Here is a 23,717-nt window from a genome sequence, read left to right as displayed (position 1 = left end):
GTTTCACTGCGTGTTTTTTTCTTCTCAAAACAACGTTTACCAAATTCGCATCCAGAATTTCTCGAAATTTTCCGAATCCATGAATTTAGACACAACTACAGAAGGAAATAGCTAGAAATGGAATTTTTGGGTAAAATGATTTTTTTTTATTGACAAAGAGATACAAAATCTATTTTTAATGTTCAACGAAGACCATTTTGTTTTAAATTGAAATCATTAAAATTGGACCCTCGTAGCTATAGATTAAGTATCTTCTATCGTAATGTTTCTGTTGCCTTTTCTTCTTCAGGATGATTAAGAAAGAAATGGTTCGAAGAAATACTTTTAGAATCTTCTGCTCATGTGCTATTTTCGTTGATTTTTGCACGTACACTTGAATCTATCAACTTTCTCCTGAAAATACTTTTAATTAAAAAATTGAGTTTGTTCTCTTTTGGAAAAGAATTCACGAGAAAACCGATTTTGAAACTTCTGAGAATGTAATTTTCCCTAAACTGATAGGATATCTAACTAAAACCTAAATTACTTTATCTCTGTGAGGTTTAGATAATTAAATTCTGGCTGTACGACGCTGTACGTTGATTGTTTAAAAATTTAATTTCCAAAATACAAACGAAACACGAGTTCCGCCAACGAAGTGAAACAACAAACAACTTCTAATTGATATTGTTTCAACGGTCTCGATTTGCTGAAAAACCAAACCATGATCCATAGTTTTCCCAACTTCAAACACGAGTGCCCACCTGTTAGAAAGTATCCTTTATCAACACGAACGTTTAACGTACTCCAATTATTTCTAGCTACTAACGTGCGCCATTTTACCAAACAGCACGGAATAACGCCAACTCTCACTAACGAGAACCTGCCCTTTTTCTTTTCGCTGCCGGTGCAAAGATAGTTTGCTCATATTTCTCGCACCGTTGCGGTTTGCGGAAGCAATTTTACGATTCGTTTATCATGACTAGCGTCCGAAAAGCGCTGGCCATTCGAGCTTTAACCAGCGAGAAGAGGAAAAAAGGGGCGATTTCGCGTGATATTAACTGCCAGACGAAAAGAAAAAACGAACCACGCACAGATAAGTGAGCAATGAGTTTGTTGGGAAGAAATACCAAAGCGAACATTTGCATCCGACTGTGAGCTAGATGCAGTGACCATCGTCCGTACTGACGTCCGTGCAACCAAGCCTCATTAGGGCCTCCATACGAGCGAGTACTAACGGGCATTTGCAATTTCGATGCAACGATCCGATAAATTCCTCCAGCGGCACAGGAAATAGGTCAGTCTGTCAGTGGGGTATGAACAGAAAAAACGAGAACCATCTCGATTTGGTTTTTCTTCATCAATGTTCTAGCTATTCGCTTTCTTTCAACCATTCAACTCGGACTAAAGAACTTACGCTTGATACGCTTTTCCGTCACAAGTAATAAATAAATAAATAAATATGCTTTATTTGAAGGATGCTTGGAGTAAGGTACGCGGAATAATGGATTGGGGCGATGGGAAAGGATACACGATCTTTGGAGGATCGTTGGCTTTTTTTGGCAAAACAGAGTCATTCGTCAGCTTCACTGTCTTCGGCGCGATCACCACCCGGCCGGGGGTGGCGACCGGGAGACATCAAATTGTTTTGGAAACAAATAATACAACAGACACCACCATGGCGGGTAGGACGATCTTTCCAGTTTTGTAGCGATCTTCAACACCGCATCAGTTTTCAGTTCTTGAGTGTCGTACGCTTTTTTTTCTTTCCTTTTGCTTCTTCTTGCTCTGCAGTTAAGCGCCTTGCTGGTCACGTTGGGTTTGAGTGAATGTGTGTGTAAGTGTCTGGTGCTGGTCACCTGGTTTCGCCTATCTGAAGTATTTGGCTGCCTGGGGCTGCGAGTAGACATCTTGCCGTTTGATCTTGCTGCCGGCGCTGAAATGATGGCGCTCGCTACCGCCAGCAACCGCAACGGGCTGTGCCGGAGAGCTGCTGGACTTGTCCGTAGCGGTGGAAGCGGCTGCATCGACGACGGCCGCATTGACGTTGCTGGCTGCTCCGAGGCCACCCTCGGATGCGTGCAGTGCCGACGGTCCGTCGTGGTGTCCCAAATGGCCGCCCAGTCCCATCGAGTACATGTCGTTGCTAGCACCACCGAACCCATGGTGGAAGTCCATACCGTACGGCATCATGAACGGTTCCGGATGGTCGAAGTACGGCGCTGGCATGACACTATCCGGGGAAGAATCCGGGGAAGATCAGTTGATAGTTACGGTCGGACATTAAAATCGTAACGCAAATACTTACGCGACCGGTTCCATGAGCTTTTTGAACGTCATCATTGCTACGACAATTAGGGCAATTTTAGCGACCAAAAAGGCCTTAATCGCAAGCAGCTTTACGCCGGCGATGGCAAGCGCATACCAGCCGATCTGGCTGAAGACCAGGAACGCGGGCACAAAGAAGCGCATATGCTTGCGGGTGCGTCCGCGGGCTCCTGCAAGAAAAAGAAACACACATACGCACACACATGACCAAACACTCCGGAACGGATATGGTATCCTGTTTTTCACATCCCACCCCACAACCTACCGTCTTCCTTCTTGAGCAGCGACACCTCAACATAGTTCGGGTAGTCAGCCGATCGCTCAATGTTGAGCACGGTCGGTCCAACCGGCACCTGGAGTGCGTTCGAGCTCAGGAAGTCTAGTGCACGGGACGAACGTCCTTCCACGCTCAGCGGGATCTGCTCGACGGGCTGTACGCTGAACACGCCGAAGTCGATCGAACGGCGTGCCTGCAGCTTCTGGACGACATCCTTCGCCAGACCCGCGACGCAGTTCAAATTGTTGATGCAGGCCCAGCTCAGCTCGGTGACCCCGCTCGTGTCCTTCTGGTTCGCCACACTGGCACCCTGTACGGCGACCACGCAGATCACCAGGATCGACACCACCTTCTTGAGCGACATCTTGCTACGATCGCACTGTTTTAACTTTTGCACTTTAGCACAACACAACGAAGAAGGATCAAACGCGTTTTCGATATCCTTCGGAGCGTTTTCCTTTCGGCTGAATCCCTGCACTGTTTTGCACACTCCACAACTCTGCTGCTGCTGCTGCTTTGCCACTCACACGACTCGGACTAGACGCTCATTTGGTGCTCTATCCGATGTTATCACTAAACACTAAGAAGCCATAAAATGATAGATTTTGCGAGAATACAACGAGTTTTATTCACTTCACACACTGCTGAGCAGGGCATCCCCACCACGCCCACGCTTGTAAAGAAAACTGGGCACTGCTGGTGAAAGAAAATCCCTCCACAACAATAGCAACACACACACACCCAAACACACAGACATCTCCCCAAGGGCTAGGCTATGCCAAGAGAAAAGGAAAATTCTCTCTAACATTCCTCCCTCCCCGGTTCCGGTGGTTCGGCCTCGAACCCGTACCGTCGATCTGTTTGAAAGCCGAGCCAAACAGCACATTTTCCAATTGGATTAATTAACAAGCGCATGGACACGCGAGCTTGCACCACCGTTCCAGCCTGACCGCACATCCTTGCGCCTGGGTGGTGCACGATTTCGCGCAAAATCCATACTAAGGAGGGTGGAAAGGGAGGATCAGGGGAAAGCGGGTGGCGGTAAAGATCCGCATCCATCTTCACGTATCGAAGAAGTACGGGCGAAGAAAAGTGTGCCAGAGCGGTGCTCCAGTGCTCCGAAGCGCTACGATCGCTTTTGCCGCATGTTGTCTGCAGTTAGCTGCAGGATGCATATCACCCCAAAAAACACCCAACCAGATGTGTGTGTGCATCAGGCCAGATATTTGTGTGTATGTTTAAAATTTTTCACTTTTCATTCGACATTACAGCCGATACACTGTAACTGTTTGCATACGGCCAAACTGCACATTTAGCAGACTGCACCGGTGCATCTGTAACGGCTTGTTGCGTGGTCGCGCCGCATGACTGGAGGGAAAAGTTTTCCAGTCGGTTCCTCTGAGCGTGCAAAACAAAAAAAATATATATACGCAAGAATGCAACATCCGAACCGGTGCTATCGTTAATTTGGATGTGCATCGTCGGTGCGGTGCGATTTCGCAGCGTGGGCTACGATTTTTCACTTTCCATCAACACCGTGTTGACGGAGAAGATGGATGAGTTTACATAAGTCACGGGCTAAGTGCTGTGAAACGTTGGGAGAGGACCAAAGCGCCAGTAGCTGTTAAGCGATACACATTAGCGTTGAATGATGGTTGGGTTTGAATTATAATGCTGCGATTGTCACATCCGCTCTGGAAGCCACACGATAACCATGAGAAAAACAAGCATTTGATGATAATTGAACGAAAGTACAAATAAACGCATTAATGGTAGGAATAACACAAATTTTGACACAAAGCTTTGTTGAAGTGCAGTCAGATTTTAATTAAGTTTTCTTTATCTGTTTCTGTGACAAAACATTGAGGGTGTTAGCAAATTTCAAGGTTCTTTTGCTATTGGAAGAACGATTTTTTTGCAGTCATTTAATAAATTTGACAAAGGAGTATTTTCAAGAGCAAGATCGAAAATCCCTAGACTGGCGAAAGTCTAGGTTTCGTTGAATAAAAACTCCATTCATCCGATTACCAACTTGAGTTCGATCTTATAATTCAATTCAATTCACTCTACCCTGTTTGTAGAGTGTGATTGTTACCCACTAAAAATCACTTTCAATTCTAATCTGTTTTAATAATAAACTTTTCCGAGCCTTCAATATACCTTTCAGGACAAAAAATTACATGAGCTACTGAATAGTAATTCAAGCTGTGAGCAACTTCTGAATCACATGAGCTTCTTTTCTTCTTTTTCTTGGGTTAACTATTTCGAAGGTCATGCCGGGCATATTTCTGGATTACTAAACTTATTTTCTACCACGTCCGTCCGTCATTGTTACGGGGGTCCAGATGGGATTTGATGCCCAGTCCTGTCGTGCAGTATATCACAACCAGTGCAGTATATCACATACACCAGCTCAGATCGGTGTATCCGGCTGACTGCCGATGGCCTCAACTGCGCTTATCAAACAGGGTCTCACGGCTTCAAATTCCACGCAGGATCACAGAAGGTGATCCACATCGTGGAATCCAATGCCGCAGCCCCAGACGTTCGTCTGAGCCAAATTAATACGCTTTAGATGTTCATCCAGAGCGAAATGATTCGACATGAGTCGAGATATCATCCGGATGAATGCACGATCTGCACCGAACCAAGGCCGCAGCGACACTTGAGAAGAGATCGAGAAAAGGAACCGCCCGAGTTCATCCGCCTCCCACACGCTCTGCCAGCGAGACAGGAAAAGTTGCTGTGGAAAACGAAGGAATTCTTGGGCCGAGATTGGTAGATCATAAAAAGCGCCTTCTTTGACGTCTGATTTGGCCAGTGAGTCGGCCTTCTCATTCCCAGTTATTTCACAATGAGAAGGGACCCAAATTAGCCAGATTCTGAACGCCTTGTCGAACATTGAATCAAGCAGTTCAATGATTTTTATAGTAAGGTAATCCTGACTCTTAATAGCCTTTGGGGATCTCAGTGATTCAATAGCACTAGACTATCTGTAAAAATGTAATACTGATCCGGAGGGCTCGCTGCTATCAGTAATAGTGCGTAAAAGATTGCGGCTAGCTCTGCGGTGTAAACATTACACGGCTGACGCAATGTTTCTGTTGTTTGTAATAAAATTATACCGTATGCGTTCTGAGTAATACCATAACGATATTATAGATCATTAACCACAAAAATGAGATAATTATTTTACTTGTTAAAAATATCCTAAAACCAATCGAAATTTAGTTAACTTAATCGAAACCGAAAATTTATTTAACTTCTGTAAAATTTCTAAGCAGTTAATATACATTCTAATCTCACAACACAAGCTATGATATTCCGCTTAATATAGTAAATTAATAGCTGTTTTCATTATTACACAACATTGGGTTTGATTAACGAAAGCTCGGATGCCCATGCCTAATTTGTTTGGTATTCTCTACGCTGGCCGATCAAAAACTGTTCGGTCACCTGTGAATATAACCATGTTAGCAGGGCATGGCTGTTGCTTCAGTTTGCTACAAAATTTCTAGCATTACGATTCCACGTGGATTTAATCGTATCGAAATCATTGAAATTTCTTCTTCTTTATGGCACTGCGGCTTCGGAGAATATGCCCTGTCTTTTTTGGTTTTTAATATTACAATCATTATCATCTGTTCGATATGACTAGAAGCTATACTAATATTTGTTTATTACTTGGTGTAAACAAACGGAAATTAGTGCATAGAGAAGGAGATACGGTAATTTATTACACTGAATGATAAAACAAGCGTTATTTAATAAAAAAACCAAAATTTTAAAGTAAATGTAAATATTATGTTAAAATGTTAAATTTATAGTTTATTGAAATTTCATCTATTATTCAAACGTTTTCTTATATTTTTTTGTTAAGTTATACCTCCGAAGATCTTCATCATCATCATCATCATCCAAGATCTTCAAACGAAAGATTAAAAAGACTTGCATTAAGTGCTTTATAATTATTTTCCAAAATAAGGACGATGATTAATTAAGCATTTCAATTTTAATCATTTGCTCACACTTTCATTTGCGATTTTTTCGTTCTGTATTTGAAACGTACAACGGGAAATGAACATTGATGTATACCAACGCGTAATGTGATTAATGTTTGCTTATTCGTGCAAATTGCTCTTCACCACTGCTTCCAAACTTATAGCATGAAGCTCATGCCATTTAATTATGAACGCATCGTCTGTTTTACAGAGATTATTCACTCAGTTGCCAGGATGCCTCTACGAGTCAGGATTATGTTTTCGATTGCAATAAAAAGATTTGAGATATTAATTTACGGAAAACAAATGAGCAAATAGGCGAACCAACACTCCTACATCGTGGCTGGCAAAAGCAACCACAATCGAATGTGCTGATGAACGCAAATATGTGTGTGTGTTCTGCACATTTTCATATCCAACTAAAATATTTAACTTTTAAAAAGCAAACTGCACAAACGTATGCAGTATACACGTAAGTCAACAGCGATCGTTAAACCAAAGCCACATTGATATCATATTTCTCGATTGGGCACTAACCTGTCGAATATTGCTACTCAACAAGTGTTCAACAAACCATGGCAAAGATATGTGCAGCAGCAAAAAAGTGCGTGGAAATTATTCAACTTTTAATGCACTGTACCACTTGATGCGTACCGATTCATTATCCAACCGTATTCGCGGAAACTTTTTTTTTGTGCCTAACACCTGTACATTACATTGTATTTGTATTTGAAATGAATGTTAAAAAGTTGAATGAAAAACACGTTTATTACTTTTTATTTCATCGCGTAATAACTGCAGAAATATTTTCTCCGTGTTTTCATTCAACTAGAGTCTATTGTACCGCGTGCAATATATCGCAATGTATCGTTCGCCTGCAAGGTATGCAATTCACAATACATGGAAAAGTTTCGAACTCGGCCCGGTGGGTGCATGTGGTAACTGGCGCAAGTGGTCCAAGAGAATTGCGATGGGGAGATATGTGGAGGAGATAGTATGAAAATAATAAGTAAGTGTTAATAATAATCACATGTTGGTTCTTTTCAAAAATTATTTTAGAAATTTTTTTTTTTGGTAAATGTTGACAATTCATATCACTTTTACACTGTATTTTCGCTTGTTGTTGATGTTACTATATCTATTTCAAAATATTTACTGATAACATTTTCACATTTTTGAAAAGGCAATTTCTTTAGAATCATAAAAAAGCATATCAGCTAATTTTTAAACATTAAAAATGGTGGTTGATGGTAGGTGTTGGATTTTTCCTCGCCACTACATGCCTAGCAATTGTCGCGTTTGCGAACGCGACAAAAGTAGCTCAATTTTCCAAATTAATTTTGCGATTCTGGCGCAATTTCAAGGTTGTTTAACTTTTGTCGTGCAAGGTTTGTTTACGTTTTTCATCGAGCCGGTAGCGCGAAAATAATTTTGAATTAAATGAAATTAATTTAAACAAAGAAAATTATAATAATTAATATTTTTTATTTTGATGAAGTCAATGAGAAGGGCAAGCTTTTTAAGTCCAGTGACGATGTTTCAAAACAACGGACCATCAAGAAAGCTCGTCGTCGGATGCTGCTGACTCCTGTGATGCAAACAACGGATGCTGCTAACAGTACCGCAGATTTGTTCGTTTTGTTTTCTTGTGTGTTTGGCGCTGAAAAATTTTGTCAAAATTTTTCCGGTAGCCAGAAGAAATTGTAACAAGATAAATAAGTGAACGAAGATGTTTATGCCCACCGAGTCGCACAGCGGGCAAAATATAATTGGGATCGTATATTACAGGTCGGATAGCACAAATTAGAAACAGCTTCGAGTAGCATACTGATAAAAACCTTAGTATACGGGTAATCGAACGAGTCCATCTTTTTTCTCATTTCATGACCGTCAATACTCAGGTAATCATCACCAGAATGCCTGTATGTAGTGGGCTATATTTATCTAGCAAGATGGCCAAACGCCTTGTTTATACCGACATTGTTGAAGCAAGTTATATATTCAATATATTCATTAACAATGCAGCAATCATTTGAGTGAAAAGAGTCTTATTTCAACGAATTCGCTTTAAAATACATTAATTTATAAATTTTGCTAAATTTTCCAAAAAAAAGCTAAGGTTATAGCCTTAGGAGATTGGCAAATTTATCGATTTGTTTTTGGGAAATATCCACGAGATTAGAATTTTTTAGAATTAGCAGCCATTCTTCTGTTTAACATTCACAAGAATTATATACAACACGTACGTACTTTTAATAACAAAAAGGCACTCGAGTTTTTTTTAACTTTATAATATTTAATGACACTCAACCGATCTTATTTTTGATTTTGTATTTGTTGACCATGTTATTGCCAGCAAAATCGAACTATCCTTTCCTCAATTACAGAAAACTGTCGTGGCGTCAAGTCGCCCTTCGAATAACGATTTTTCGCTGAAAATACACGTATAGCGACTGTTCGTAATTTTTCGCAATTCGCTAAGTGTTTAGTGACGGGGTTAGGCGGTGGGTGCATCTTGTCCGAACTCGAATCGCACGCAGTGAAGGATCGTGCTTTCGTCATCCTCGTCGTTCGTGTGAGTGGTGTTTTCAATGCAGCGAAGCATGCGAAGTGACACACTCACACAACGAAGGGCGCGCTCTGATGCGGACATTTTTTTTTTTATTTTTTTAGAACGGACAGGCCGTATTTTACCTTTACTTATTATTTTACCACGTAGCAGGATAGTCTGTCCTTGCTAGAGATGTGCAAAGTGAGTAAGAGTATTGAACTGTATTGAACGAGTTTCGTTCACTCACCACGAGGAGTTTTAGCGACTCTTTTTTCACTTACTCACTCACGAGTGTAAGCATGTAGCCGTGGTGAGTCGATTTGCAAAACGAGTAAATACGTGAGTTGAAACAAAAATGTGCCAGTGAGTTGAAACAAAAATGAGTTGGAACGAATCGTTTCATACACATGAATTGAAACGGAATACATGTGTACCCAAACTAGCCAAATGAATATATTGCTCGCTCTCCCTATCTATCAAACCTACATAAGCGAACAAGCGGGCTAGTCCAATCGGCATGGACATGAAACGGGATCCGCCTCTGATTTTATAGCAGATTTATTTACTGCCAAATTTAAAGTATTTTTTTATTATTTTTTATTTTTTTCTTATTTACAGCATTATTTGAGTGAAAAGAAACTTATTGCAACAAATTCGCATTAAAATATATCACATTTTAAAATTTTTTAGCCTTAGGAGATAAGCATGTTTATAGAAACATCTGAGACACCTTACAGACATACAGACATCTGATGGCATAGCTGTCCAACAAGAAAATGTAGCCATTGGTGCCATCTATCGACCACAGGTTAAAGATTGGCAATCCGTTAGATACCGACCGAGTTATAGGCAAAACTTGATGCAAAAATGAGGAAATTTTTACATTTTCTCAAACAGGGTAAGGAACTTGGTTCCTCGAATAACTTCTGGCACAGACATCTGATGGCATGGCCGTCTAAGAAGAAAATGTAGCCATTGGTGCAATCTATCGACCACAGGTTAAAGATTGGCAATTCGTTGGATACCGACCGAGTTATAGGCAAAACTTGGTGTAAAAATGAGGAAAATTTGACATTTTCTCAAACAGGGTAAGGAACTTGGTTCCTCGAATAACTTCTGGCACGGACACCAGAGAGCATGGCTGTCCAAAAGGAAAATGTAGCCATTGGTGCCATCTATCGACCACAGGTTAAAGATTGGCAATCCGTTAGATACCGACCGAGTTATAGGCAAAACTTGGTGCAAAAATGAGCCTTAGAAAATTTTCATTTTTTTGAATTTTTTGATTTTTTTTATTATTTTTCACTCTTTTTTTTTATTTAAAGCATTACTTGAGTGAAAAGAAACACATTGCATCCAATTGGCATTAAAATAAATCAATTTATTTTTTTTGCAAAATTACCCAAAAAAAACGTAAGGGGTAACCCTTAGGAAATTTTCGAGTTGAAATTTTTTAAAATTTTTTTCTGATTTTTTATTCTTTTTTTAATTTAAAGCATTATTTGAGTGAAAAGAAACTTATTACCACCGTTTGTCCTAAATTTTTCCAAAAAAACTAAGTCTATAGCCTTATGAAATTTTCAAATTTTTATAATTTTATTATTTTTTCCTTATTTTTTATTGTTTTTTTTACTTAAAGCATAATTTGAGTGAAAAGAAATTTATTTTTACAAATTCGCATTAAAATAAATCAATTTATAAAATTTTGTCCATAAATCTTCCTAAGGCCTTAGGAGATTTATGCCGGGGTTTTTTATGATTCCGAAATGAGTCGTTAAACGAGCTGACTCCTAATAACGACTCATTCACTCTGAGTAAATTCACTAAAACGAATTGTTATTCTCATCTCCTGTCGTGTGAACCGGCGCCGTTTATCACATACCACATGGGTTACTAAATGTTTTCTTAGTATCTCGGGGAAAAGGAAGTTTTGATATGGAATAATGTTTGATCGGAGGTTGGGACAGTTACGGGAAATGAGTACATCAGTCGAAAAGGTGAATGCGGAAATAGGAAATGGGAAGATTGAAATCGAACGAAACTTTATTGAAAAAAACTTCATGTTCTTAACCAGAGATCATTTTGGACAAAAACCGAACGACGGGTTCGCTATAAAGATGAGAAGCCTGCCGCGACGAGAGGGGGCATACAGGGGTAAAGAAGCTAGAAGGGAATGAACATCGAATTCGGAGGAAAAGATACAATGCCCATTAAACCCAATAATCGGCAGCGGAGAGAATATGAGGGCACAGGAACGGATTACCCGTGAAGAAATCTACGTTCTGCGAAGCGTGTAAATTTCCTCTGAACACTCTTTAGTCTCTGCATAGGTGTTAATCCAGCTGGAGTTCACACATCGCTGGCGTGATCAAGAACGGAGGGAACCCTGCAATAATATAGTTAAATTAAGACGAAGACGTTTTTGGCACTTTTGCTTTTCTTGGGCTCCTTGATATCGAATCGGTGAATGAGATTTAATTCATAATTTCTTTCTATGCGATAAATTAATAAACAAATGCAAAAAAAATGAATTTTCAAAATCAATGTTCTTAGTGCACTGCTGAACTAAAGCATTCGAATACAAATTAGACAGTTACTGAACAGTTTGTAGCCACCTTTAATTGCTCGCCTGATACTGCATTCGGTTCGACTTTATTATTGAGTTTCCTTTGGAGATTAGCCCGTAATCAGTTTGGCTCTACACATGTAGTAATAAATTATGTTGGACAAATAAATAATTTAATTAACTGCCAATTCCTACCCCCTTCCACTGTTCAGCTCACTGAACAAGCTGTGCCCAGCCACTATAAGCCATCTGATTAGCGATGGTTTCCGTCTCAACCGAACGGCGCTTTCGGGCACCGCCGTCGTGTCCGTGCTGATTCTCCGAGTGTACTTCAAAATGTTCATCGTTGTGCCGTCCCTTATGGTCACCGTGTTCGGTAAGCTTCTTCAGTCCTAAAATGGCCGACAGGAGCAGTGCAATCATAGAAACACCGAGAGCCTTCAGTGCAAGCAGTCCAACGCCACCGAATCCGAGCGCTGCCAACAGTTTGCCCATCATCAGTCCCATCATCATGATCGCTCCCAGGCCACCCTTATCCTTCTTGCGGGCCTCTGCAACGTCCGCAATCACCTCCTGATCCATCGCACCGAATGCCGTACGGATCGCTTCCTGGATGTCGGTGCGCTGCACCAGCTGTCCGAAATTGATTTTCAACTCGTGGCTCTGCAGGTAGCGGGCAAAGCGCCCAAACATGGTACGATCATCGTCCATCACTTCGTTCAACGATCGCTCACGTTCCTCTGTATTGTCATTGGCTACAATTTCTACACCCGGGAAAAGTTTCAGCGCATCGTCCGCTTTCCCAGAACGTGCCAGTCGTCGTACGAGGTTGCGCACAATTTTGGCACCGTGACAAGATAGACCACCGTCCGTTCCACTACAATCCTTAGCACCCGGTGTGGCGAGAGCCGATCCGTATGCGAGCACGCATCCGACCAACACAAATGCACCAATGAACACTTTCATTTTGATCCTGACAAATGCGGCACAATTACACCAAAACTACAAACACGAAACAATAAATCGCAGCTTTTTTTTCAGCGAAGTGCCCAACACCGATTCGGTTGTACTGCGATGGAAACTGAAATGCTGGAACGATGGGGTACTTCTACCGGGAGCAGCTGAACAACGACTGATGTTTGGCAGCAATTGCGCAAGTTGCTTTTATACAACTAAATCTACCTGCTCCGGCGTCCGTGGAGCACTAGAATGACCATGGCCGTGATCGAATTCATTTCCTCCCGAGCTTCCAGAGCCGCGTACCGCTAAACCCGGGGAGAAATGGTGTTCCTCCCGGTGGTTCAGCCCCAGCCCAATTCGGTTAGCAGCCACGGGAGCTATGGAGCCATAATAAGATCAGTCATACGATCAACCGCAGAAATTGATTACTTACAGTTTCTAATGCCAACTGCACTACTTCTCTTAGGGCTTTGTTTTTCTCTCGGGTTTTGTTGTCTTTATGTTGTTATTGCTGTTGATGAAGGTGCGTTTTGTTGAATGTCTACTTAAAGGAAAGTAAACTGTTACTCGTATGACGCCGAAAATGGTAATTTAATAATGGAACAGATTTGGAACATTATAAGGTTAATTATCTAAAAATTTCTATCTACTGTCGTTATGAAAAATGTACTTTCGTCGTGAAAAAAAACATTGTTTTTAAGTCAAACTTATTTTCAAGTAAAAAAAATGACAAGGTTCTTTTTATTCCTGTGTATATTTTCGTGGTAAAAAATCAGTATACACTACCAACTACAATGTGTAATAGTAAAACTTTCATTAATCAAGTATTTAACAATTGTAAGAAAATTAATAGATAACTTAAGCTAATAAACTTCTACATTAGATAAGACTTGGAATTAAATTCAAGATTTTTATGATTTTTATATAATCGCTTAGAAAGGCCAAAGTGTTAACACTTATGAACTAAAAATAGATAAAAGATAAATAAAAAAACATATAATGTACACTATTTATTTGCTGTTGTTATTTATTCAGTAATTGTACTAGTAAATTTTAACCGGATTAATGAAAGATATTCCGGGGTGCGTCATCTTCGTTAATTCTAAATAAAATTAATTAAAAAAAATTAACAACATTGCTCTATTTTTTTATGCACTAAGATAAATGTGTATTAAACATAAGGGCTTTTTTCATTTCCATATCTCACTCTTCCCGTGAAACGACTTACCACACTCCATAGCTCGGTTCGATCAACCGAAAGAAATCGTCAAACCCAACATCGGAAAAATTTATTCGCTCATTTCAGGAAACATTTTCTCGTTCTTTGTACTATTGTGGCAATGGCAAATAAACGCCGACACAAAACAGACGCCATCGTTTCCCGGCTGACGATTGCCGACGAGAGAAAATCCGGTCAATAAATTAATGCTTCATTGGTTCCCTTTGGGGCGGAAAACCACCCCGAAAAGCCTGTCGCCAACCAGGGCTAAACACGTGGCGCTAGTGTTTGTGTGATCGCCACAAATCGAACCTAAATGGCACCTCCGAAAAGGACCGTATATGGTGAAAGCTGCTCAATGGTTTCCTCAATGCCGGGAAGTATATGTATGCGATAGACATCTCGGGCCATGCTAGGGACATAATAATGTTTGTCCTTTTTTTTGTGATCACTTCGTATCCCGTACAATCCCGGACTTTCATCGCTGAATGCATAATTTATACGATTGCGCACTAATTGAGCTATCAACTGTTCTGCTCCAATGTGTCTCAACCTTTAAGGTGCTTCGGCAGCATCCCGTGCTTAACGTCGTATTCCGTTAGCATTGTGACGGTGGCCGAGAAACTGGCAACAAATACCCCGAAACTCAATGATTAACCCAATTGAGTGTGGTAAGGAACTGCTTGAACCGGTATGTTTCCATTGAATCATTTTCATCGATTTTCTACCACCTCTTTGGTTCGATTCTTAGCGGGTACTGCCCGGCTGATGGCTGGTGGTAGCAAACATTGCGACTAGCGGGTAACAAGACAAATTCGTCGCTATTATACGTACCAGAGTGTGGCTCCATAGGGATCGACTGTAATTCGCTTCGACACCTGCTTCAATGAAGCGAACCGTAATTCATTCATTCCCTGCACTGGACACCGCACTTGCAGACCATTTCGTATTGCCAGTTTCACTTTCACGCAGACCGTCTAAATGTAGGCAATGGTACCGGTCCCATATGGCCTACGCATCAAACCCTAAGGTAGATCATTCACGCATGAAGTGTGCTCCAGCCGCAGCCCTCATCCCGAAATGGTCCCACACCGACGTTTTAGAGGCAAAATGGGTCAATTTTATGCGTCAGTTCCGCATTGTCGGAAGGTGTTTTTTGGGGCGCCTTTGATGCAAAGCAAAAGAACATCTAACTGTTTGTATGGTATGAGCAGACCAAAAAAAAAAAAGAAGGATCAACTCAAAATGTCACATAGACCTGGCTTACTGTTGCGGTGGAACATTTTGGGCGTTTCGAGCGAAAGCGAAATCATCGGCATCAGACCCGAACCATTAACCTTTCTAAGGGATGATTGATGTGGATGTTCTGCTTGCGGGGATAGCAGCTTTATTTGATTCTAAGAAGTTATTTTACTGTGATAAACCGTAGCATTACGGTTGTATTTTGCATGTTTTCTTTGCTTTGTTGAAGATGTTTTCGACATGTACAGGAAGTTGGAACGTGTAGGTGACTTTTTTGTAAAATGTTAGTGATGGAAATTTTAGACTTTGATTATTATTTCTCCACCTTTGGTGGCCATTGAGACACAATATGTTTTTTAAACAAACTGTACCTTTTTTTGCTGTAAACAAACCTGTATCATGCCATCATTATGGTTCATAAGTAAAATGAAAATATCGCAAATATTCTCAGAACTAATTTTACCCTTTTACAAACCCGATTTTTTGACGCAAAAACAAAACCTTCTCGGAATGAATGATTGCTTCGGGGTCATACCATGTCCATTAGCATGCAAAAATGATTACCATTGGACAAACAATCTTCAATCTTGTAGACTAAAACATACGTTATACCATACAGCATGGACGGACGATGCTACTCATCCCAAATGCCCCATTGCACCATCGGACATGTGGTGTTCCGTAATAATCGCTAATTTTGCACTGTTCCATCCGGAAGCGAAGCCAGTAGAAAGTTGAGCAAACCCAGAATAGACCAACAGAAGCGCTAGGGTAATGCATGGAAAAGTGAAATGTACGTACGAAACTGGTGGTAGACGCAATCGGTAACTAATGCGCCCATTCCTGCCGCGATCTGCGCTCGATTATCTAGATTTGCCTCTAATCGAGCTACTCATATCAGCATGATCCGTCAGTTAAATTATAAAAATCAAACCCCAGTATGCGTGCTTACGGTTACCTTTTTGGTAACGTATGGACGAACGGAAATTAAGCCTTTTGCAGTGCGAGCTCACAAACAAGCACTCGTCTAACAAAAGACGAATCTGAGACGAAGTCGAGAACGTCGAAAATCAGAACAACGCAATGGGAGATTGATGGAGGGCAAAAAGATCGAGAGAGTAGATCACTTACACGCACTATGAAAGTAGCGGAAAATTCATCTGGAAAAGAGGTAAGTAGGCCCAACGGTCACCGTCTCGGAAGTGGCATCACTGAAGACCGTAGGCAATTGTCTTGTTGACGTTATAATTTAATTTCGCTTAATGTTAAATCGTTACTTTAACCATGTCTCGAGTCATTCTGTTGCTTTGATTTATTTATTTATACTGTTTACATTTAGTTCTCTGAAAATTAGTTTTGTCAACTTAAAACACATTCAAAAATTAGCTACTTATTTTTCACAGATCATTTTTAATTGTCAATACAATAATTGGTCTCGGTACAGCCTTACTTAAACAACGAAATAATTTAAATGTCAATCATTTGTTAAATTTTCCAAAATGATATGAATGTATTGACAGTAAAAAGAAAAATACTGTAAAAATGTGTCATGAGATAATTGTACAACCTTTAAGATTAATCATGGTTATATGAATAAAATGAATTTAAGTCTTAAATTTACAACACTGGTGAAAGTAATAAGGAAATGTCAAATAGTATTTTAATTTATTCATAGTAGAGAAGTTGCATTTAAAAATAAGAACTACAAGGAATTCTCAAATCATTATTTTCAACTGAAATTAGTCTTTTACCTTTCCCTATTTAAAATAATGTAATTTAATTTAATTTAATAGGTTTTATGTAATGTATGACAAGTTTTATATAAAAAAGTAAACATTTAAAACGATAATTATCAATACGTCCAGGCCGTTCTACCTGAATAAAAAAATATCGTTTAAAACACTGATACGAGTAAGAATGTGTAACTGTCATTCATATCAATCAGAACTCTTTCGCCATAATAAAAATTACTACAAACCATTTCATCGAAAAAGTTAAAAAGTTGTCACATAGTTGTAAAAAAAAGTTGTAATTTAAATAAAAATTAATTAAACAAAAATGAAAATGCAAATTATAAAACTACAGCATTTAATATATTGTTTAAATATTCTCTTCATGCGAGCCCGTTGTGCAATATCGACAATGTCGACAAAAATGTATGCAATACGCAGTACATATACCCATTGCCTACATTCAGTTTCCAAGCGTTTTTTGAGGTCGAGCTCTTTCATCTGCAAAATCCCCGAATGTAGGCAATGGACCAACACTGCTCTACCGTCCATCAATAATATTCACAAGACTTCAATGCACGTTCAATTGGTTTTAATTCCAAAAAGATGTAATTTTTTTACCATCTCTTTTGGTGAATAAAATCAAACAAATGCTCAAGTGAACCAAGTTCTACCATCAATATACCTGCACCAGGGATTACAAATCAGGTTGAAAATACGGTTAACAAGAACAGAAAAGCTGTGTTCAATTAACTCTCTATTACACATCAAACAAACGATTCGTCCCTATTATGCTTGTACATTGAAATTTAAGCTCTTGGGAAAATGCATTGTACTCCATACCGGTGCTTTCTACACCGGTAGTACGCTCACCGAACAGCAGTACATGAATTGTTTAACTACGGAAAGCAAACCCAATCGATCTGGTCCGAAAATAGAGGGTATTTTTGGTTCATGCACACCAACTACACCATCAATTTCTGTGTATAGTGCATTTTCTGCAAAGCAACCGACAAGAAAGAACATTTTCAGAAGAATATTTCAAAGCTGAAGTTGCTAGAGTTTTTTTTGCTGTTCCGTGTTTAAAAGCGTCTCCATCCAGTTTTGGTGGCATTAGAATGTTTTCTTTTAAAAATCTCCATCGAAAGGGTTACCCTTCGAGGAACAGCACTTAAGAAATTTAATTAAAACTTTGCCAATCGCTCAGTTCCGCCCCGAAGCTGGAACAAGCTGAAGCAAGCTCCCTTGCTACTGTTTGGTGTAGAATTTAGAGAATTTAAGCACGTTCCAGTAGGGGAGTTTTTCGTCCCCTGATGAGGAATGGCGCAAGGATAAGTACACCAGTCAACAAACTCGATTCTGATTTTGTATCGAAAAATGATGGAGCGAACTAAGCGCATAGTAAGATTAAACATTCAACTTAGCCACTACAGGGAGGGAGGGAAACCATCGTGACAAGCGCAGCGTTCGTGTTTTTGCTCACTGGTATTCGTACTCGGAATCCAACCACGGAGGTCTTCATTTAGCGCGGTACAAGTACGATGCCCCGACCACCACGTATCAATATTCCATCAATGAAGCACCATGGCAAAAGGATCAATATCGTTCGCTGGCACGACACTTTGCACATCAGCAGCGTGACACTGGTTCACTTGACGAAACGTCCCAAAAATAAAGCAAAACATACAACGACATTACGAGAAGTCTGATGGTGAAAAGCAAACCATAATACTATCCCTTCCCTACAAAAGTACGTAGCCCCGAGTGTCATCGGTGCGATCGCATTTAAATGTGGAACGCTTTAGTGGACCGCGTGGGGATAAAACATACAACTCAAAATCAAAAACTTTCTTTTTCTATGCTGCACCTTCTATATGTATGCCATCATACGGATTCATACTACGGTCGCTGACGGGGGGGCTTAACTCTCGCGGTGCCAACATTGGACGAGTTTTGTCATTAGTTCGTAGCGGATCGTAAGCAGAATACTTTATGGCTGCTTTTGGTTTTGTCTCCATGGTTGTTCACGCATTCCCGCCCGGTTCACAATGCGTGTGTGTTTGTGTGTGGTCCATACGGCCAGGAGTGCATTTGCACGTACTACCTACGGGCTTGGTTAATGCTCATGTTCGCTATGGTGATAAATGGTCATGTCACGTGCCTGAAGCGCTGGTTCAGGAAATTGGACAACATACATTTCATCACTAGCACCTACACTCGGATGCATTAATTGTTTTTTTGTTTTACATATTATGTATGTCCACTCGTCATTATTGGTGCCGATCATGTGCTACTGCTCTTGGTGCAATGACAAATTACCGTCGTTACGCATAATGGTTGACTAGTAGCCATCGAGTGACACTCCCCAAGCACTCTAAACAAGTTCCGGTACTTAGTGGTGGAAGAAATTGGAAGCAAGCAACGCAATGCTAATGATTATTAACTTCATGCGTTGGGCATTTCCCTCCGGTCAGACCAACATTAGTGAGTCCTTTGATCTCTCTCAACGATGCAAATGGTTTCATTACATAGTGGTGGCGTGTAAGTGGTACCATCAAACGGAATAGTCATTTAAGCGGATGATTTACGGATTAGTCGGTACGGTATTTGATTAAAATAATGGAAATTTCACAGTTTAGATTCGGATACATTACGCCATGACTGATGTAAGCTTCATTTATAACCATTTGTAACCATTTGCACGTATCATTTGTGATCATAAAGGAATTTAATTTAAGAGCTTCTATTATTTTTATAATACGAAAGAAAATCAAATTTTGTTCACAAAATTTAAAATAATTTCTTTAACTACTTATGACTTGCTTCCGTAAAAAATCTATTTAAAACAATCATCATAAAAATAATGAAGTGTACAGGAATATAAAATAAGCAATGATAGCAATGAGCTAACTGATAAATTGATAGATTATTTTTTAATATTAATCAATTGATTTGATTCAATTTGTTCATTGTAATTTGGTTTACGATATCCAAGAATAGCAACATCAAAAACAATTTACCTAGCTTAAATAAAACGAACTATTTGTAATGATTTGTGAATCTCAGGATGGGCAAAAAAGTAACTGATGAAATGAATAAAGAAATAAATATATGAATAAATTAAATTGTTAGCTGTGTATACAATAAAGGCAACAACGGTTTTAAGTCTTCTCGGGAAATATTATAATTGCAGCATTACTATTTACATTGAATGCCCAATAAGACATTATTATGATTAAACTGTTATTATGCTTTATCTTTTACAGATAGAAAATTAAACTGAAAATTTAATTCTTGTATTTTGCAATGTATTTTTTGTTTTAAAATAGGCATTCTATGATGAATGGTTTTGTTCTTTGAGTGGTCATCAAATCAAATGTAAAATTAAATATTAAAAAAAAATGGCTTACCAAAAACTTTCATTTGAACAAAAAGCATTTATCAAATTTTTCACCATTTTTTAAGATTTTTGTAATGCATCGTTCGTGTAAATGATCTCCTGGAACTCCAGAACCATTCCAACATAAAGGGCACACAAATTACCTTAAAACATATTTCACACACAAAGCATCGCATGCAAACGAGTAAATGCGAATGAATACTTCCAACCACATTGTGGGTAACATGGTAAACCAACACGACTGCGAACGGGGGGATACTGGTTCGCTCACAATAAATATTTATCAAAATGATGAAATTACAAATTTCTCTCCCACAAGGTCCAGGGAAAGAAAACAACAACAAAATAAAACAGACACCCACTACCAAACACGGACCATCGGCACCAATGCGAAAGTGGAATAAGAGACGAAGTTCAGCCAGGGGCCAGTAAAAGTTTCGTCGCATTTCTACGCGGGCATATGTTTGTGGGTCACTGTGTGACGCGTCACTGGACGTATGATGATGTTCCCGCATGAGCCGAGACGGTAGGATATCGAAAGCAAGCCATGCACAACACCTTTGTGTCATTCACATTCCAGCAGATCGCGCAGTCATCATCGGGCATCGGGTTGTTTTCAGGTAGAAAACTCACAGACACACACACGGGAAAGTGTTTGGAAACGGCACAGACCACCACTATCGGGTGACCATGGCTTTCACGGAAGAGGTGTTGGCAATGAAGGTCAAGGCCGAAGGAGCCGCCCGGAAGGTTTCAGCATGATGCGAAACAGCCGTTTGGCACGAAACGGATCCTTTTACGAGATATTTCCATTGAACGCAGACTAATGGATACGTTTTTGCTCTACGATACTCTATACCTCTATACCTCGATACCTCTATCCACCCCCCGCCTCTATTTCACCCCCTTTCGTATTTGGGGAGGTATTGTGTTCGCAGGTGATGATTGATAATTGATAGTGCAGTCACCACACCACAACTCCTAGACGCCAACCGTACCATCGGACGCCTCACTAAAAGCTTTTGTACTCCATGGGCAAACCGACTCGGACCTCCTCCCTGGAATAGGAAGTAGGTTAATTAAAAGACACCACTTCCCCGCTGATGCTAGAGCACGAATAGAACGCCCACTGCCATCAATCAATCCAGAAGGAATGAAAATAAAAGCTTCGGAGAAAGCTTCATTTTTACATGGCGGCTGACCAATTCCGATGACTTTGGGCTCGTCTAATGGACTCCACTCTACCTGGGGGATGGCAACGCCAGCAAAAGCAGTCACAGGCAAAGTGTGAAGTTGAAATTCAATTCAAACGTCCTCTCACCCCTAGCTTTCCCATTTTCTTCCAGGTCCCATTTCTATCCTGGGTGTGACATTTACACAGCGATGTCTCACCTGCGTGTAGTAACTATTTCGCCACTGTGCGTCCACGGCTGGTGCCAAGTAAGCGTGAAAAATTAAATGACACACTATTACGATCACCTTTTAGGACGATGTAATTACGAGCCGTTGTGCTTTCTGCCCGAGACAGCAGAGAGAAAGAGAGAATGAAATTTACCCTTCCGCGTTAGTCGCGTACGCACGAACGGGTGTACGCACGGCACGGATTTTCGGTGAGTCAAGGTTAATTAAACCGTAACTCGCGTGCATATTCGGCACACGAGTTCGTTCCAGTTTCACGCCCGTTTCGGGATGGGGCTTAGGGTTCCGTTGTTTGCTTACCTAGTGCGCTAGTTGACGATAAATGGAGAACTTATTTGTCAAAAATTATTGGCTCGTTACGGCTGAGTGCATGAAAGTGAAAACAACCATTCAAAATAGCTTAAATAGAGTGCGAACTATTATTAGCGTTTCAAACTAGATTGGATGATTTGATTTCGCTAATAAGGTTATGCTTTTCGTGTAAAGCAATTCTTTTTTTAGCTGATATAGAGATTAAAAAACGCGAAAATAATTTCTCTTTACCTCACAAGTGTAATCCCAGCTTTAATGATGTCATTATTGGAATGTGATTAAGAATATGGAAGAAGACAAAAAGTTGAATTTTTTTTTTATTTCCCCATAAAAACAATCAGCTCTGTTAAGATTGATGCCAAGACTACTAATGTTAAGTCTCCAGCCTCATAGAGCTGAAGTGTGTACTATTTCCACAAGGCATTTCCTCCATGTATTTTGTCAAGTTCTGTCTAAGGTTTCTGTCTGGTTTAAACAAACAAAATAGAATACCCTAACCTTTCTGATTCCCTTTTGCGGCTTTGTTGGTGTCCTTGAAGGCGACTGGCGACGTGACTCAACGACTATTATTTGGCACTACATTTAATATTGATCGACAAAGACAACACCACTGATAACAAAAGACGTATAAGAAGAGGCTAAAAGGGAAATGGAAGGATAAGAAGTAGACCGTTGTCCCTGACAAAGCGAAAGATAAGCCTCGTGTACTTTAATTCCCAGCCATCCAAGACATCTTTGATATGTGTATGTCTGCCGACGGCCACGACCACGCTTATCCAGGATAGTCTTGCGGCTTCAGATTCCATAAAGGACCATAAAGGATGATCCACACCGTGGAATCTAACCCCAAATCTAGTCCCAAACTTTCCATTGAGCCAGATTAATGTGCTGTAGGTGAGATACCAGTGCTAAAAGATTCAACATTAGTCGGGACAACATGAACGCACGCTTGCAAGAGAGTCCGCCAAACCAAGACCATAGGGACACTTGCGGAGAAACTTGTTGAGGATAATATTTGCGAAAATATTAAAAAGCTGCAGTTATAGTTACTCCGTAAAGTTTGTGTACACACAATTTTGTGTAATATAATGTTTATTATTCCAATATCCCCAATTTCACATGTCAAACCATGTTAGGTAAAGGATTTAAGTATCTCTCTCTCTCTCTCTCTCTCTCTCTCTCTCTCTTTCTCTCTCTTCTTGGCTTTAATCACCTTACAGGTCACGCCGGCCATTTCTGGCTTACTAGACTTATTTTTACCACATAGCCGGATAGTCAGTCCTTGCTACGGGGGGACGGTCCGAATGGGATTTGAACCCGGTCCGGCCGTGTGGACTGGCGCCGTTTATCACATGCACCACCGGGCCGCCCCAATGGGAAAGGATTTAAGTATCCAAGAGGATAAAACGTACTGAGAACTGTAATTAACATGGATTCCAGGGAACTATTCCAGTTCTTAAGATCTACTCTGTATGTATTTAAAACTGCTGTACAAATACGCAAGTGTAACTAATTATAAGATACTGTTCACAATACCATGTTAAAGCTTTAAAGTTCTTTAGCAACAAAGATGCCGACCGACAAAGGAATGATTCGTTGAATTGGAGGTGTGAAGCCTCAATTGTCTTAAAATTTTTGAAGAAAAACATTGCCTAATATTAATACATAAAATCTAAAAGTATTCTTTCAACTAAACAGTGTATTCTTCATCATAATTTGACGTTTTATTGGTC

At 40.1% G+C, this 23,717-nt stretch overlaps 2 protein-coding genes across 2 annotated transcripts; both read right to left on the bottom strand.

The window, feature by feature from the left end:
• Nucleotides 1-1,407: 1,407 nt before the first annotated feature.
• Nucleotides 1,408-3,254, bottom strand: LOC125761296 (uncharacterized). Its single transcript, XM_049422291.1, has 3 exons — nt 2,573-3,254; nt 2,288-2,477; nt 1,408-2,212 (listed from the first exon to the last, which is right to left on the bottom strand). The coding sequence occupies exons 1-3, from the start codon at nt 2,946-2,948 to the stop codon at nt 1,849-1,851; spliced, it is 930 nt and encodes a 309-aa protein (XP_049278248.1). The 5' UTR covers nt 2,949-3,254; the 3' UTR covers nt 1,408-1,848.
• Nucleotides 3,255-11,900: 8,646 nt separating this feature from the next.
• Nucleotides 11,901-12,888, bottom strand: LOC125761304 (uncharacterized). Its single transcript, XM_049422300.1, has one exon. The coding sequence runs from the start codon at nt 12,666-12,668 to the stop codon at nt 11,916-11,918; it is 753 nt and encodes a 250-aa protein (XP_049278257.1). The 5' UTR covers nt 12,669-12,888; the 3' UTR covers nt 11,901-11,915.
• Between the last annotated feature and the right edge of the window lie 10,829 nt (nt 12,889-23,717).

This window comes from Anopheles funestus, chromosome 2RL (genome assembly GCF_943734845.2).
Source record: "Anopheles funestus chromosome 2RL, idAnoFuneDA-416_04, whole genome shotgun sequence".
Classification (NCBI taxonomy): domain Eukaryota; kingdom Metazoa; phylum Arthropoda; class Insecta; order Diptera; family Culicidae; genus Anopheles; species Anopheles funestus.
Note: the sequence above shows the minus strand (reverse complement) of the source record. Positions and strands in the feature narration are given on the sequence as shown.